Source organism: Kwoniella dejecticola, chromosome 6 (genome assembly GCF_000512565.2).
Source record: "Kwoniella dejecticola CBS 10117 chromosome 6, complete sequence".
NCBI lineage: Eukaryota > Fungi > Basidiomycota > Tremellomycetes > Tremellales > Cryptococcaceae > Kwoniella > Kwoniella dejecticola.
The window spans coordinates 2,047,682-2,064,497 of NC_089306.1; the positions used below are offsets into that span (position 1 = coordinate 2,047,682).

General features: G+C 48.1%; 9 protein-coding genes across 9 annotated transcripts; 4 read left to right on the forward strand and 5 right to left on the reverse strand.

The window, feature by feature from the left end:
* Window positions 1-404: 404 nt before the first annotated feature.
* I303_105626 (uncharacterized protein) lies at window positions 405-2,739 on the forward strand (the record flags this gene model as incomplete). The annotated part of the gene is made up of 9 exons (XM_018408225.1): window positions 405-848; window positions 904-1,016; window positions 1,075-1,185; window positions 1,233-1,360; window positions 1,411-1,605; window positions 1,712-1,868; window positions 1,921-2,163; window positions 2,215-2,314; window positions 2,368-2,739. 9 exons carry the CDS (start codon window positions 405-407, stop codon window positions 2,737-2,739), a joined length of 1,863 nt encoding a protein of 620 aa, XP_018261916.1.
* Window positions 2,740-3,063: 324 nt separating this feature from the next.
* I303_105627 (uncharacterized protein) lies at window positions 3,064-3,996 on the forward strand (the record flags this gene model as incomplete). The annotated part of the gene is made up of 4 exons (XM_018408224.1): window positions 3,064-3,100; window positions 3,169-3,374; window positions 3,433-3,585; window positions 3,700-3,996. The coding sequence occupies 4 exons, from the start codon at window positions 3,064-3,066 to the stop codon at window positions 3,994-3,996; spliced, it is 693 nt and encodes a 230-aa protein (XP_018261915.1).
* A 554-nt stretch (window positions 3,997-4,550) lies between these two features.
* I303_105628 (uncharacterized protein) lies at window positions 4,551-6,500 on the forward strand (the record flags this gene model as incomplete). Its single annotated transcript, XM_018408223.1, has 10 exons — window positions 4,551-4,810; window positions 4,871-4,970; window positions 5,024-5,070; window positions 5,150-5,249; window positions 5,303-5,423; window positions 5,481-5,547; window positions 5,606-5,785; window positions 5,840-5,914; window positions 5,986-6,172; window positions 6,243-6,500. The coding sequence occupies 10 exons, from the start codon at window positions 4,551-4,553 to the stop codon at window positions 6,498-6,500; spliced, it is 1,395 nt and encodes a 464-aa protein (XP_018261914.1).
* A 614-nt stretch (window positions 6,501-7,114) lies between these two features.
* On the reverse strand, window positions 7,115-8,265 carry I303_105629 (uncharacterized protein; the record flags this gene model as incomplete). Its single annotated transcript, XM_018408222.2, has 5 exons — window positions 7,115-7,211; window positions 7,413-7,558; window positions 7,739-7,813; window positions 7,905-7,965; window positions 8,060-8,265. The coding sequence occupies 5 exons, from the start codon at window positions 8,263-8,265 to the stop codon at window positions 7,115-7,117; spliced, it is 585 nt and encodes a 194-aa protein (XP_018261913.2).
* Window positions 8,266-8,360: 95 nt separating this feature from the next.
* I303_105630 (uncharacterized protein) lies at window positions 8,361-10,184 on the forward strand (the record flags this gene model as incomplete). Its single annotated transcript, XM_018408221.1, has 3 exons — window positions 8,361-9,290; window positions 9,360-9,647; window positions 9,705-10,184. 3 exons carry the CDS (start codon window positions 8,361-8,363, stop codon window positions 10,182-10,184), a joined length of 1,698 nt encoding a protein of 565 aa, XP_018261912.1.
* Window positions 10,185-10,366: 182 nt separating this feature from the next.
* On the reverse strand, window positions 10,367-11,939 carry I303_105631 (uncharacterized protein; the record flags this gene model as incomplete). Its single annotated transcript, XM_018408220.1, has 4 exons — window positions 10,367-10,821; window positions 10,893-11,083; window positions 11,162-11,708; window positions 11,771-11,939. 4 exons carry the CDS (start codon window positions 11,937-11,939, stop codon window positions 10,367-10,369), a joined length of 1,362 nt encoding a protein of 453 aa, XP_018261911.1.
* Window positions 11,940-12,484: 545 nt separating this feature from the next.
* Window positions 12,485-13,830, reverse strand: I303_105632 (uncharacterized protein; the record flags this gene model as incomplete). The annotated part of the gene is made up of 6 exons (XM_018408219.1): window positions 12,485-12,638; window positions 12,702-12,714; window positions 12,792-12,990; window positions 13,206-13,311; window positions 13,362-13,462; window positions 13,519-13,830. 6 exons carry the CDS (start codon window positions 13,828-13,830, stop codon window positions 12,485-12,487), a joined length of 885 nt encoding a protein of 294 aa, XP_018261910.1.
* Window positions 13,831-14,188: 358 nt separating this feature from the next.
* On the reverse strand, window positions 14,189-15,372 carry I303_105633 (uncharacterized protein; the record flags this gene model as incomplete). Its single annotated transcript, XM_018408218.1, has 4 exons — window positions 14,189-14,236; window positions 14,280-14,462; window positions 14,528-14,827; window positions 14,884-15,372. The coding sequence occupies 4 exons, from the start codon at window positions 15,370-15,372 to the stop codon at window positions 14,189-14,191; spliced, it is 1,020 nt and encodes a 339-aa protein (XP_018261909.1).
* Window positions 15,373-15,795: 423 nt separating this feature from the next.
* Window positions 15,796-16,491, reverse strand: I303_105634 (uncharacterized protein; the record flags this gene model as incomplete). Its single annotated transcript, XM_018408217.1, has 1 exon — window positions 15,796-16,491. One exon carries the CDS (start codon window positions 16,489-16,491, stop codon window positions 15,796-15,798), a length of 696 nt encoding a protein of 231 aa, XP_018261908.1.
* Between the last annotated feature and the right edge of the window lie 325 nt (window positions 16,492-16,816).

Below are 16,816 nucleotides of genomic sequence, written 5' to 3' on the forward strand. Positions count from 1 at the left end.
AAGCGCGTTGTAGTGTTATAGGCGCTGATTGCTGAGGCAAACGTGCCGAGATTCACTTTACTGCAGCGGCCGTATGTCCGCGCTTTGAGGATTAATCGTAATGCAGTGAGTGTGGTTTTGTAATGAGCAATACAAGTATTCTTTACGGTTCTGAACGGCCGTAGCGGTGGCATGTCGAGATTGATTTTGTACCATCGGTCCGATCCGACGAGAATTTTATGCACATTTCCAATAACAATTCGAGTAGTGAGTGAATAAGCAGCCATATGGCGAGTGTACAGAAATAGCATCAGAATATATCGAGTCGCTACAAGTGTACATCATTCGCAGCTGCCATATACCATGTTCATATAGTACATCTTCAGCCTGGCTTCCTGAACAGTGACCACTGCGACACGAGCATCATGGTTGACATCGATCCCAACGAGCGGACGAATGGCTTCAACTCGACCTCCACATCTGCGACTCTCATCCCGTCAGACACCTCGCCCAAGTCAAATAAGCGATCTCAATCGGTCACTCCTTTACCTCCAGGATGTACCTGGGGCCCGACACTTGGTCTCACATCTCGGGGCGTGGTATCACCTGCAAGATCATCGGAAGCTGAAGCACAAGGTTTAGAGGTAGAGCAAACACGAGTGATCTGGGTGGATTTCCCAACAGCATCGAAAGAGAATCCGTTCTTCTTTTCGAAACGACGCAAGCTCGGTATCATGGCTGTAGCACTGTTCTTCGCCAATATCACCGCATTTGAGACATCATCGTACTCTATCGGTATACCTTCGATGAGAAGGGATTTAGGCGCTACAGCGCTACAAGCTGCAACAGGCATATCGCTGTATGGATGGGTGAGTCGTCCGAGCTCAAAACATCCTGCGAAACGTACTGATTAAGACTGATCAGGGCTTTGCAATCGGACCGTTGGCTTTGGCACCATTGACAGAAGAGTTTGGGCGGTATTGGATGTATATCGGGTCGATTGCTTCGTACACTCTGGTGCATCTCACCCATGGCTTGTAAGTCAAACCTAATGTGTGCCTGGCTACTCAAGCTAAGCTCTGTTCGGCACAATAGAGGCAGGAACATCGCCACGGTGTTGGTGGGAAGGTTCTTACTTGGAATAACAGGATGTATAGGAGCGACGGTAGTAGCTGGAACTGTGGCTGACCTGTATCCCCCACATAAGTGAGTCGCGACCCGAAAATCGCGATATCAAGCTGATCAGAATGCAGACGGGGTGCACCGATGTCTTTGTTCACCTTGAGTGTGGTGCTTGGACCTGGTCTGGGAGCGGCTACTATGTGTTGGGTTGAAGCGAATTCTAAGCTTGAATGGCGGTGGATTGCTTGGATCCAGATGAGTGAGTTGACCTTCAGTCTTCTGAATGGAACCTCAGCTGACAACACGCAGTCGCTTGTGGGGTCTACTGGCCGATTGCATATTTCGTGTTACGGGAAACGCGGGCTTCGGTGCTGCTTCGACGGAAAGCTAAGAAACTGCGTGTGACAAGAGGTCTACAGGATGGAGGAAGGTATACTGCTAGAAGTGAGGTTGACAAAGAGAAATTCTGGGTTGCTATGAGGCGAAGTCTTAGTCGGCCGTTGCGTGAGTACCAGCTTCAGCTCATTATGTTTACTTGTCTGTCGATGTGCTCTCAAAATCTGCACTCGTCTTCTCATCTGAATGGCTTGCGCTGACACCTGGAGTATAGTGTTCGTCACAATGGAACCCGTGGTGACATTCTTTGCGATCTGGGCCGCATTGGTGTGGGGCGTGTTCTTCATCCAGATCGCAGGTCTGCCATACGTCTTCAACACAATCTATGGTTTCGGGACCACAGCGTCGGGATCAACATACTGGGCCATCGTGTAAGTACTATAGATTCCAGATGTTCATCATTTTACTGATATTGAACATTAGTATCGGAACTGTGGTGGGATACTTCCTCAATTTCTTCCAGGACCGCCTATACAAACGACATGTCGCACGTATCGGAGTGGAAGCAAGACTATTCGCCCCCTGTGTAGCAGGAATAGTCTTTGCCGTCGGATGTATCATTTTCGGTCTCACTTCGATACCCAGTGTGCACTGGATTGGGCCGTGCATCGGAGTAGGCATAATCTTGGCTGCGGCTTTTACCATTTATCAGACTTGCTTCATCTAGTAAGTACACTTTTTCCGACTGAAGATCCAAAGGCTGACCGCTGTTCGTAGTCTATCTGAATGTTATGGCTCACACGCCTCATCTGCCGTTGCTGGAATGTCTTTCCTCCGTATCTTGGTTGGAAGCAGTTTCGCCATGTTCACAAATCAGGTAAGTAACCTTTTTCTTTGAGCGAGTCCAAGCAATGCTAAAGCGTCTCATAGATTTTCGATACCTTGACACCTCGATGGGGTCTGCTCATGATCGGATGTATCGCTCTTGTCCTCGCTCCTATACCATTCATTGCTTTCTTCAAAGGGCCTTGGATCAGGGAAAGAAGTCCGTATAGTAAAGTGCTTATGGCTGAAGAGCGCAAGAGGATAGAAGCGGAAGGGTTGACGGAGGGTTCAGGCGATCTCGAAAGCAGAATGGAGGATATGGAGGGAGAATCGGTCATGGAGCAGACTCGCTCAAGGGATGAGCGAGATCACGCCAGGCCGCACCGTGGTAGACATGAAGGTGGTCACGGACAGGATAAGGAGAATCACGTGAAGGACACTTTAGATCCTAGACCAGATGCCGGCAAGCTGCAGTAATGCAGCTCGTGGCTATAAATCTATATATAATGCATGTGTATCGATGTACCATAATTATATCATCCTTGCACAGTCTTGCGGTATAGCCAAGATACCGGCGAAGTCAATCTCTTATACGCTGCCGCAAGCGCGGTAAAGATCTGGAAGCCCCAATCACTCAACTTTGTGGATGACGCGTTATTACTGCATCCGATCTTTGACAATGAGACCGAAGGTCATCTGTGCTCACTAGAGAAATGATGTATCAAATATTGCATTCCGTGCATGAATGACCATCTTGACCTTCATCATGATCATTGTTGCTTTCTTCACACCTTGATCGGCATGTCTACTGAAAGCATACTAGTCCTGGGCGCCACCGGTGAGTCTCGCTTGCGACCTATCGTATCATGTGAATCGACCTGATGTGGCTCTGTCGTCTTCGATCAGGTGCATCCGGTGTAGCTTTTCTCAAGTATGTCTTGCCTTTGCCTGATGGACCCAAGTTATCCCTACTGGTGAGGAGTAGCTCGAAGCTCCCTCAGGACCTCATCAAGCGATATGCAGACAAAGTTAGGATCGTGGAAGGAGGATTATCCGATGAAGATAAGCTCAATAACGCGATGGAGGGCGTCACCTCGGTCGTGAGCTTCCTGGTAAGTCGATTTTGACTTCTCGCGCACATCGAAAGACCATCTGACTGTTTCGCGATAGGGTGCATACATGTCGTTATACTACCTCATCACTCGGTCTAAGCCTACACCTATCGCCGATTCTTTCCCATTGATCAAACAGATCATGAAGAAGCACGGCGTCGAAAGGTTGCTCGCGTTGTCGACTCCTGCTCATTCTCTACCTGGTGAAGAGGTGAGTCCCTATTCGCCTCGCATATAGGTACTACTTCGAAAAAAACATCGCTGGCTTGTGCCATGATTCAAAGGAGGTTAAAGCAGTGCTGATGAAGCTGTTTTGATCTTGTAGTACACATGGCCGCAATACATTACAACCAAGATATTTCCCCCTGTAGTCGTTCCTCAAGGTTCCGCAGAGATGGATGCTATCGGTACTATATGTGCAGATGAGAATTTCGCATACACCATCTTCCGAGTGCCCCACTTGACCACAGGGACAGGCGAAGAACGAGTGTATGCAGGGATTTACGGACCCGATTTCAAGGGCACTCAGCAACTTTCCAGGGAGAGCCTGGTCAGATGGGTCTATGAGGAGATCCAGGAAGGGAAGTGGATCGGGAAACAGCCTGCTCTTGGGAATTATTGAAACCCTCCTTCCTTTCTTATGCGATAGAACCCCACATATGGCTATGTATGCAGCTGTGATCGTCCGCATTTTTCCCTAAGCATCTTAGGGGAGCACCACAACCCAGGAAACGGGTACATCTCCGATTCACTTTTCGGCCCGGAATCCGCCGTTCGCGTTGCATCCGACCAGAAAAATGTTGATCATTTGACTGACATATTGCCAATTGCCTGCTCAATATATCGCATTTTGACCTGACAATATCGCATTCGAGGTTCAAAATATCGCATCGTATCCAGCACATCTCGTATTCTAATCTAATCATATCGTACCCGACACCAACATCTCGCATTCTGGCCAAAAATATGTCTTTTGGCCTCGGTATATGTCATCGAGCAGTTAGTCATATAGCGTGATCACATGCTGCTCCCGAAAACACCGAATTGACCCTCCGATCTTCCGAGCCTATATAAGGATCGTCTCCCTTTCTCTTTGTCATTTCCATGATTACTTTTGACTTTCACCAAACTGAAAACATCAAATGATCGACCGGTAGAATCAGGACTAAAAACGAGATGGCTGCGACATCTGAGCTGAATCATTACGCTCTTAACACTGCTGCGCAACAAGGGATTGAACTTGTCAGAGCACCTTCGCGGCGTATAAGTCAAAGATCAGAGAGAGGACCCAGAGTGAATGACGAGAAGCACTTGGAAACTTCCGAAATCCCATCGAATGTTGAAGAAGATGTAGTAGAGGAGTTCGTATATCCTGAAGGAGGGTATGGATGGGTGGTCGTAGGATGTTGTATGACCTGGGCAGGTTTGACGATGGGGTCAGTCACTGTGCAGTCATTTATTTTCAAGTCTGAGATCGTGCTGAATATTCAGTGTAGATGGGGCGTATCATGGGGTGTTTATCAGGCATATTATGCTGAATACACTTTCTCTGATCAAGTCTCCAAGCTAAGTCTGGTAGGAGGCCTGTTCGCTTTGGTGAGCTTGAACTCCGTTTGTCTGATATCGTGCTACCGCTAACTCCTGTCCAGCTGCAAAATACGGTCTCCTTCGTGACAGGCAAGATAGGGGACAAGTTGTGAGTGATGGTCTCTCACCATTTTGACCTGACCTCCAAAGTAAGGGGAGACTGATTAACGAGGGTTGTAAAAACGCAGCGGCGTCAAGAAAGTGCTCTTTGCGTCCATCTTCATATCTTGGCTAGGCGTGTTTCTGGCTTCGTGGAGTACAAAATTATGGCAAGTCACCTTGACTCAGGTAAGTCTTGAAGTGTCAAGCTCTTTCCCGACCGAGCTGACATCACTTCGCAGGGCGTAATCGTGGGAATTGGTATGGGAAGCTGTCAGCCAGTATACTTTAGTCTGCCATCACAATGGTTCTACAAGCGTAGAGGTCTCGCTTCGGGGTTGGCTGTTGCTGGTGCTGGATTCGGTCAGTCTCCCATCTTGTTGCTGAGTATGACAACATCGTTCTGACGAAAACCGTCAGGCGGCGCCATCGGAACATTGATCATCAGGGCCATGTTGAAAGCTCTTGGACCGCACAAGACCTTATTGTGAGTGCTCTGGGTCGTTTCGCGGCACAGCCGCAATAATAATGGTTCGTGTCAATAGGATATACTCCTTCATTAATCTCACCCTTATGACCATTGCAACACTGCTCATCCGTACCCAGCCAAATTCCCCCGCTGCTCGCGCAAAGGGCAAAGGTCCATGGATAGATAAGAGGATTTGGAGATTACTGCCTTTCCAGTCTTTAGTGCTGTGCATGATCCTGAATACATTTGGCTACATGTGAGTCTCATCAAACTCGAAGTGGAATCTGTCTATTGCTTATGCCCTATCTAGTACCGTCCTGTTCTTTCTGACGCAATATATCAAGCAGCTGAATGACGTACCCAAGAGCGATATATTAGGGGCATTGTAAGTGTCCTCGCTGGCTATATCGAAAGCAGTTCTGCAAGTAGCTGAGGAAAACTGCTGTCGGACTACAGACCTTTGAGTCTGTTGAATTTCTGCGCTGGAGTCGGGCGCATATCGATAGGGTACGCAGCAGACAGATGCGGCGCAATGAACACATTCATTTTCGTCTGTCTCGGCTCATCCGCGGCCGTATTCGCTTTATGGCTACCGGCGACTTCTTATAATGTGATCATCGCCTTCGGAATCATCTATGGTCTGGTAAGTCGCTCATTCGACAATTTGTAAGGTTGGTCCTGGTCGCTATTGATTGAACTGACTATCTGCTCAGATCGCGCCCACTTTCTTCACGCTCTTGCCCATGGTCGCAGCCCAGGTCTTCGGTCCGGAGAATCTAGCCTCGAATATAGGGATACTATTGCTCTTCACGGCTCCGGGTGGTCTGGGTGGTGGATTGGTGGGGGGTCAAATCTTGAACAAGACAGGCGATTGGAAATGGCTCATCGTCTATGCCGCACTGCTACACGCTGTTGCAGGAATGTTCATGGTTACCAGTCAGTCGCCTCTGAATTCTACCGGAGGTTGTTGAATGGCCACTGATGACTTGTAACAGCTCGACTATTGACGAATAGGAAATTATGGGCCAAAGTCTGATGCGGGAGGTCCGAAACCCAGTAACCAGGGAGACCCTACACTTGTCCGCCGTACGGACAGCACAACGAGCGGTGTCGCAGCACCTTTGCGCTACAGTCTGACATCGCTCGAGCAGGCGAGTCGACATAGTGACACAACGGCTGCGTCACGCCAACAAGAAGCATGTTGGGCTTGTCTTGCGCATGATCGTTGTATGTCAATGTTGTGCCGGTCCGTTTATGTCATCGGACGAGGCAGATCAGAGAACATATATCTGTATGTAGGCGATGAGATGGCGTGAAGCACCGGCCAAGACCTATGGCTGCTCAATCTCGTTCTGATATATGCGCATCTTCCCTGGGTATGTAGCCAAGGATACGTCGCTGAGGGTCAATTGTATGACGAATGGTGATGAATGAATACATACATACAACTATCAATATCCTCGTATAACCGAACTCATACCAATCAAGCGACATCGCAACGACCGGCCGCAACTTTTGAAGCCTCTAATCGCTGTCGGAAGCGGTTCTTGTCCGATTTGAGCTCATCAGCATCTCGGAGGTCTGGTTATTGCCATAATGGTGTATCTATCTTGTCCGATACATCTTTCTGAGCGAACAGACTTCTTTCCGGGTTTTCTTTTATCCTATCGTCTTTGATCATTCTGTGTGCGCGTCAAGGTGGTGGCGAGACGGATGGATCGAATCGGATGAGTGGAATGCCATGAGTGTTTGATTTAAAATGATGGTAAGCAGGAGAGTAGTGATCTAGTCAGCAGGGCTCCACAGCGCGCAGATACAATAACGGGCGGACAGTGGGAATATCTTGGTGTGTCAACCCGTGAGAAAGCTAAGACTCCACTCACCTCGAATCTATCCTTGCATCTTCACCTTCCACACCAATCATCGCTTGAGGTTCTTTCGCTTCTATCACATAATGATTGTCACAATGAGGACAGTATTCGTCGGATTCTTCGTAGGTCGTCATATCTTTGCGGAACGCTTTCTTGCACTGTCATAGGTAGGTAGAAGCGTCAGCTGTGGATGCGAGGAAAAATCCCTTTGAGAAACGAGGTAGAATATGGTACACTCATGTAGGTGACTTGAACACCCAGGCAGGGTACGGAGGCAAGCGATGTCTTATCTTGACCATCGAGCAGGGATAGAAAGAAATTAAGGGGCTATTAATCACCTTCTTGCACATGAATGCCATCTCCATTGTCTTCCTCAATGCGTGATCCTGCGTTTCGTTATGGCATTCGGGACACTACTCGTGGGGGATCATCAGCTGGGAGTGACGATATGCTCGGAGTCCGTGCAATCTTCAGCAGCTCTGTGAGACAGCTCGACTGACTCACATCAAAGAATTTCTTGCAGCATGGTGCCCTGATGGCGACTTGGGCGTTCAGGATGTGTTTGCTAAAGATTTTAAGCGTGTGATCAGTAAATGGTTACACTGATTCCCAAAACGAGGTGACAGCGCGCTCACCACATTTTCAAATGATTCTTTCACTTCCAGGCGGTAACTCTTGATTCCTCCGGCGCCTTGTCTATCGTCTCTAGCTTGTAGTCTCCGTGATGATAATGCCCAACTCTTTCAACTTTTTTTCCATGTTGTCTACGTGATGTTCTCGATGAAACGCGTCGGGGCGCTGGTGCAGCTGCGGACATGACGGCGATCTCCGCTTCGCCTTGTGCATTCCTTCTTCTCACTAACATCTTGTCTTTTTCTATTTACTTTTGTTATCATCCTCACTTTCACCTGCTTCCCAATCCCGATCAGATAAGATATCAGCAACAGCCCACAAGCCAAGATGGAGCAGGCTGACTTGGTCAGAGCATTGGAATCAATCGATCACACCGATATACTAGCACACCATGTCAACCTTCAACCAGCGGCCAATGACAACTTTCTGCAAGAGCATCAAGTCTCTCTGCAAACACCCGTGAAGCATATCGACGTCTCGTATGACGATCCTCATCACGGGCAGCAAATATCACGCGATGCTGGACCCAGCGAGCAAACCGAACAGCAGCATCACGACGATGATAATGAGCTCGATACTTGGACCAGGGAACAGCTCCAAGCCGAAATTATCAAACTCCGACGACTCGCCAAAGCCAGTAACATCAACGAGAGTATTTCTCAGACGGTGATTGAGCCGAGACAACATGCTTCATCACCGAGATTGACGCAATCCGATGACACCGCTTTGGTGACCGATACACAGTCAGGAAAGGTAAAGAGGAAAAGAAAAAGAAATGGCGAGAGTGATGCTGCAGTCGAGCGCAAAGAGATAAAACGACATGAAAGTACTGGCAAGAGACTGGAAAAAGATCGGAAGACAGAGCTAGCCAAAGCAGTGAGGGTCAAAATGCGTTCATATATTGGAGTAGGAATGGACGATCCATTACCTCACCCTTACTCCCCTTCGACAGAGAGCGAAGGCGGTTCAATCGAGATGACAACTCGACTCTTCGTCCCGGAATGGTCGACGCAACTGAATAACCCAACCAATTCAAGCTGGGTCCACCGAATCTCACAGGAAATTTACCAGGAAGGTTTAGCCGGATTACATCCCAAGATTCCCACCGAGGATATTGATATGGATATCATCGACACAACCGTTAAGACCGCTTTCGTCAACATGTGCAAGAAATACGGGCAGGAAAACGATCCAAATGGAGTTGCAAGAAGAGATAGGTATACCAAGAAAAGGAGAAGATGGGCAAGGAAGGATCTTGTGAGTATGCTTGGATATTCAGAGATTCAGATCCGAGAGTTTGCTGATCTGGGGTTCACATACCGGCAGAAACAAAAGAGGCGGACTCGTACGGCGGCTGACCCGGCGTTTCAAGACATTCATCTTCCGCCTTCCGCTCTGCACATCGACTATATGTCTTCAGAGTACTCGTCTGAAGGTGATAACTCCGAGGGCGAGACCGAAGAAGGTTTGCTAAGGCGGAAAGAACAGTGGGACGTGATGAGGACCAAACAAGCAGAGGAAGAACAACCGGTAATCAATGGCAAGGGAGGATGGGCTGTAGGAATCAGCGAAAAGATTCTGGAAGTCAGGACTCCAAGGTGGCGGAGTGAAGCTGTACGTCTGCAAGTAAATCTTGAGTGGAAACTTTGTTAGCTGACCGTTGAAGAACAGCTCAACGAGATATACCGACGCCTCGATGCTCACGCAACCCAATTCTCAGACACGCGAGCAAGCGGCTCTTCCAGGTCTCTCGTAACCAAACCCAATGATGCTCCGAATGTAAGGCCAGGACACGTGGCTCCTTCTCACCGCAGATTCACTATGCCGCCCGGCACGATGAGAAAAGGTGGGACGCCTCGAGATCTTGGTGAGGGCTGGATGTGGGCTAGTGGGATGGGAGGCGTTTGGCCCGAAGAAGCCGCTAGGTGGATTGGGGAGGGACCTTTCGCTCCTGCAACTCAACCGGACGTCAACATGGTCCCTCCCGTCGATCACGACCGAATCATTAACGATGAAATCGTCAACGGAAATAGTCTGGCCGATCACAGCGTCAATGGGGATCTCGATATAGGTGTGGAAGGGATAGAAGGTGGACATGAGCTTGAGCAAGCTAGGCTGGGTTTAGTCAACGCCTTGGAAGGCCTCGGATAGCCCCAGACCTCATCTTATACGTCGACGCACTCAATCATTGTGACACAGCCCCGTTCAAAATACGTGCGGATTAAATGTCTAGATAGACAGATATCATGCATTATGATCCCTTGTATTAGGTATTGCAAAACCGCCAAAATGTCCTTGTCTGCCTCCATACATCTCGTTCTACAATGAATTAATTACAATCTACAGCCCGTCAATCTCTGCACTTCTCGCAGACTGTTCCGTTGGATCTCCTCGTACAGATCGAAGTAATCTTGTATCTTACGGCCAAGTGACAGTTCCATCTCTTCTCTGGCGTTCAACCCTTCCGTGGTCAATTTCGAGTGTTCGCCCAAGTTCGATTGGAATATACCTGCTGCACTGGCAGGCAAGAAATCTTCGTACACTATCGGCGTAAATGTGACTTTGCCCTCTTTGATCAACTGATCTAGCGAACATCCAGATTGTATCGTGCCCTCGAAAGCTGAGGATAGGGAGTATCTGAAGTATGCTAAGTTTGCTCGACGTATACTGTCCCATGTATCTGGGAAAGGCGAGAAGGTTCGGGATAGCTTCGATTGCCATATATCGTTGTTATCCGTCGGAGTGAATGAACCGGCTTGTTTCATTAAGGATTGATACAGTGCGTGGCCTGGAAGCAAAATTGGAAATTGTCAGATGATGGAAGACAATATCCTAGAGCAGGGACAAAATGATTTTCACCTTCTCGAGTCAACGCCGCCCCTCGAGACTCTATCTCTCCGAATCTAGCTCTGTGCAACCCTTGACTTGTCTCTCCCGGCGATGCTCCAGCGAAGAGAATAGGTTCAGTGAGAGCTTGGAAAGAAGTCTGTCGGAGCAAGATAGGACATTCGCGGACAGGTGGTCCCTCTATCACTTTCTTGGGTGGGATTCTGACGCACATCATTAAATCAGCTTATCCTGGTCAATCCACAGGTAGAGGATCCCTAAATCGAATGATTCGTGCTCACCCTCGTTCAGCCATCATGCGTTGCACCGCATCGATATCCAGCGTCCTCGGAGTCAAATGATTGATGTGAGGCCCCTTGAATCCCACTATGTCCGCTAGCAGTGGATGCGTCTTCTTCAGTTGATCATACACATCTTCAGATACCAAAGCCCTATCATGCCATTTGAAAGTCTCCAGCGAGTGCTGTACAAGTTCTTGTGCATCTTCAGCGTTGAGACCACCCTGATCTTCAGCTTTCGAGACTAATTCCCTGACGACCGGATGGAAGATGTCCCTCTGGCTCAGTATCTCCGCGGCCTCCGCGCGAAGTTGAAGGTCGGGGATGAGTTCGAGCCGTAAGAGAGAGGTGAAAATCCTGAAGGGGTTCTTGTCGAGGGACGATGTAGTCTTTGGTCGAAATGCAGTCGAGTGAACGGGTACACCGGATGTAGATAAGTCGTAGTATCCTACAGGGTACATTCCCATCTGTCTGAATAATCTTGAGATCATCGATAGTTCCGCGGGAGTTCCAAGTCGGATAGCCCCATGTCTTTCCACATTCAATCGGTCTATAGGTCACCGACAGAGTCAGCTCGTTACGACGCAAAGTGAATCAGTCATTGTAGCTCACCTCCGATCTCCCACAAATCAGGTTTGATCTTCTTGATCTCCGCATTTACGTCGTTGACAAGCTCAATCAGGTCCCCGTAAAGCGGTACTTCCTGCTTGTACATGTTGGACAACGCCGTGCAGAAGGTTGCCCGGATGTCATCGGGCGAAGCGAACGGTTGGGCGATCATTATGGTTTGCAGTTTGATCTCCTAGAGTCTTAAGAAAAGGATTTCACTCCGTGCTTATCTGTTTAAATAGATGGGTGATTGTTCGGGCGCTTTAGCCAGTGACAGGATCGAGTCGTTAGGTGTCTAAACCGGCGGTTGGCAGCTGTATTTATCGCAGTGAGATCCTTTCGAGGGTGAGTTGAAGGATTACCATTTTGACCAGGCTGATTATCCTCCTTTATATACTTCGTTCTCCTGATCATCGCGCTGTTAATCTTGATCTGCAAACGCAGAAACACTCGGTTATGTCATGCAATTGTTGAGAGATCATGCAGATGACGGTCCGCGCGTGTCTACACCTGTTTACTTTAGCAGCTCTATTCAGTCTCATTATGGGTGCAACTACAAGCGCTTATAATGTCATCCAGAATCCGACATTAACCGAGCATCCGTATTATACAACTTGGTGATGAAGCATGCATGCTGGTACTGAGTCATATATACATGCTAATGCTAACACAAATGTGAACTGGTATGATGCATGCATAGAAATCTCGATATCGTTGTTATGCCACTCCCAATACCCTTAGCAAGACTCTTCCTATCCTCTCGCCGTCATGCTGCTGTTTAGTATACCCTCTAGCCTCTTCAGCGAAATCTTTATCGAAAGTACCTTTCTTTTCGTAATTATCGATAAAGGGAATGATGATGCCTTCGTGCCTATTCATGCGATCAACAAGTTTTCCAATCATCGAGCATAATGATGTCTGTGTAGCGACTTACCATTCCGGATGGCCTATGGTGAGTGATAGTGAAGGAAATGAATAGTGTCAGTATAACACGCGACCATGGTAAGCGGACGAGGTCACTCACCTTGAAATGCAATAATATGGATGTTGCACCAGGGTTCGCTAGGCAATGTATGATGATGGGAATGCGTGAAAGCTGGCGGGCGATGGTCCTGAGGATAGAAGGCTACAATGCCTTGTACAGGGCATTTCTCGGATGAACCGAGTAGTTCGAAGTCAGAGGGAACCTCGGTGACGATGTCGGAATGGATTTGTTGCATGTTCTACAGGGATTTGGGGTTAGCATGACGCGGTCGTCGTCAGATCAAAAGTGAGACGGGAAGGTGGGGAGAAGGAGAACATGCTCAGTAGTGAGATATATATGAAGGAGGTACAGAGGTATAGACGGAAGAAGTGAACAATAACCGCAGAAGAAGGAGAAGTGTTGATAGAAGGTCAAGACAGCTGGAGGTAAAGTAAGAAGACATTGAATCCTCACGACATGGTCATTCAGCTTTCCTGGCTCTTTCGCCGATGCTTCATCTTCTCCCCAGACTATGCTCCTTCCTATATCCGTAAGATCCATCCGCGTACTTCCCACCTCCCTGCGGAAACAGTATGAGCGTGCTCTGCATCATCAAACAAACGGACTCACCATCCTTTCGGGTTTTCCGTGATCTCTGATGGTCCAAATGCCCTAGCGATAACTTGCAATCCGAAACAGATCCCTAGTATTCTTATCCTGGGGTACTCGTCCTGCTTTCAATGCTTTAGTGGGATCACATAGACGAATGATATATGGGTTTACGCACATATATTTTGATCAGGTATCCAGCCAATTTTAGAATCCACCTAGTATCCGAATGAGCTTCATCCTCAAAACTACCGGAAATCACGATCGCGTCGATCTTCTCCAGCTCATCGTCCTTTGGATACTCCCTCTTCTCTAGCACATCATACGTGAGCGTTTCCAGGGTGAGATGCTTGGGTAAAAGCGGCTCGAATAGGTTGTGGATTACATCTTGATATTCCCCATGCTGTTCTATCGATTCCTTCTGTAGCGAATCGCATTTGAAGAAAGCTATGGTAAGCTTGCCTGAAGGGTTGTCCGTTACGGCTGACATCTAGTCTATTCCTTCTCTGACGATGTCTTTTGAAAGTGTTGAGAACGAAATACATGAGAAATGCTCAAGTGATGTCGATGGACAAAGTGATTGTTAGAAGTTCTCGCCAAGACATCACGGTATGTAATTACGTCATTGTGGGGAAGGGATCGCCGAGATTCATGCTGGGTATCATTCATTGCAAACAAATATGCATGATACCCGTTGAGGACGCTCGACGAACGAGCAAGTTTAGCGAGCAGTAAGAGGAGATGAAAGGAGGTTGACAGATGTGAGGGGTAGTGCGACAGATCTCGGCCGGATGGAGCGCAAGAGAGGTTCTTGAAATTGCGATCGACCATTTTGACTAGCCTTTTCGTTATTTGTACTTTTGGGATGTTGGTATGAACCCAGGAAGAGAGAAGAGCTTGACAAAGAGTTAGCACTGAAATTGAGCGAGCCCGACTCACCTCAAAGATATTCTCCGCCGAAGCTCCATATCCCCTTTCTCCTTTGACAGCACTGATAGTCCTGCTTCCGCTGACCACTCCCACGACAGCTCCGGATTGAGCATCAACTATGGGTCCACCTGATGATCCGTTCGAGGGTCTACTTGAGAAGGTGATATAAGGTAGAGCAGAGGTAGTACCTGGCTGTGAGACAAATCGATCAGCAAGTAGCACCATTGAAGTCAGCAGATAAGACCATATCAACTCACTTGGACTTCTCTCCACGCGTGATTTCTGTATCCCATCATCTCCGCTTCCTTCCATTCTCTCTTGATTCCCTGTATCCATTCGCCTCCGGTTCCATATTCATGTACTTGAACTTTCTGACCTCTATAAACTGGAAAAGGGCTGATAGGCAGACTGCGTAATATGGGTGACCGGGGTATTGAGCAGATCAGAAGATCAGATACCGATCCAGAAGGATAAGACGTTATAGGTATGGGTGTAGTATCCATGTTGGATGCCAGGATGAACGAGTGAATGAGGGTCATTGGATGTCTGATAGACAGCTATATGCCGATCAGCATCATGGCGAACATCCGGGGGAAAGGGAGATGTATCTTACAGCGTCTAAGGTATGAGAGCATGTCACTACCGTCTGTTTATCCTTGAGACCATGAGGCTCTATGATGAATCCAGAGGACAGCTCGTAGTCAATGTCGCCGCCATCAGTTTGGACTGCATGGACTACAGCTACAAGCCCATCCCCTATCTTGTCGGTAGAAGGTTGGGTTGAATCGGCGCGGCGGGCAGCATTCGGATGCGACTCGTAGGGCAGGACGTGAGGGAGAGTCCGTCCAGTGTTCAGTCGATGGGATCCACTAAGTAGAGAGGTGGATGTGAATTGTGAGGAAAGGAACTCGTGGATACGGCGTGAAAGGGTATCATCCGAGTGAGAAGTGCTGTTGGTTAGTTCTCGCTCAACAGGTTGAACGAGGGGTAGTTGAGAAGCTGTAGCGTATGTCCGAGCGTGTGCATGGTACGCTGCGGAAGTTACCCGTCTTTTGCTATAGCAAGCCAGTCGGCCCACGCAGTGTGAGGAGCATGGCAGCATATTCACTGCGAATATGCAAATGTGATAAGGTGGAATTGTTAGTTTCTAGATAAGGAAGTGAAATTCAGTTTGCGTGTTATCGTCATCCGGTCATTGCTCTCGGCCGATTGATTCACTGCTTGCATGCTTGCATATCATTCTGCGCTCATCTTGCTCTCTTACTTGGGAGAACATATCTGTATGATCATAATAACATGCATAGAAGCGATACATGCGTCTGCATACGGTCGGAGCGCATGATTTGAGTCGCAAACATGGAATTGCAGTCAATACTAAAAACTAGACTCATCGTTCTGAAACTATCATCTTTGATGGGACCATTGATTCTGCGATGTCATATACCTTCAGTCTTTCTAAACAATATGTCAGCTTGGCGCAAACTTCGGTATCAATATCTGAGATGCCTTATCAAGACTGACTTACCTAATTAATCATTCCGGAGACAATAACGACCAAACCCAGCATACCCCAGAAAGACCCAACAATCTTAGTCGCGTCGGCACCGCTACCTGGATTAGGACCAGTATATCTGTTAAAGCCTTCTAGTATTCCTCCATCCCTTACATCTGCTGTAGCACAAGCATACGCAGCTTGAGCATTGTCGATGGCTTCTTGAGGGACGTTATCGTGGAAACATTGTATCCAAGCATTCATCGCTTCTGGCTTATTTCCTGTACTTGGTCCCGATCTATACCCTGTTCCTACTAACGCATCATTGGACATGGGGTTGTATGCAAATGAGCACCAATTGATGAATTCATATCTTTCAAATGAGTTTGGGGCAGTGGTCGCATTGGTGGTATTTGTTAAATCTCCAATCGTTGCTTGGGTATATGCTAAACCCGTCAAATTCTGTCCAGGGTATTTCTCTTCAAATATAGCGTTGATTTCAGATTGGTTCAAGCTTCGGGCGTTGGTGAGTTGTTGAGTGATAAAAGTACCGTTCACCGCAGCACAACAAGAACTGGCAATTGTGACATTCGAAGGGACGCATGCGGCGAAGTTCCGGTGGATCACGTTGGGTGGTTCTCCAGGAAGGAAGGGGTATACCCAGGTGACATTCTCTGCTATTCGGGCGGCGTAGCCTAGTCCGACCGCAGATGCGTTCTGCAATTGCATGGTGCTGGACATTGAAGCTTCTTTGTCCGTGATAACGCCAATACTGCTGCGAAGGGGAGAGTAAATATATGAAGAACTGCGGATACGAGTGCATGGAGATGGCTCCCCGATATTATATGCAGATTATCAATGCTCCGAAACAAGCTTCTTGTCCTCGGTTCGATCCGAGCGGTTATATAGAAAGCCTTGGCGTTCAGGTCGGCACGGCGTGCCTGTGGAGTTCTCGGGCGACACGTCAAAACGATCGTCGAATGGGATATATCTCTTGTGTCTCGCTATCTGCCCCTCGGATATAGCCAAGGTGCAGCAAACGGCTGGACGAGAT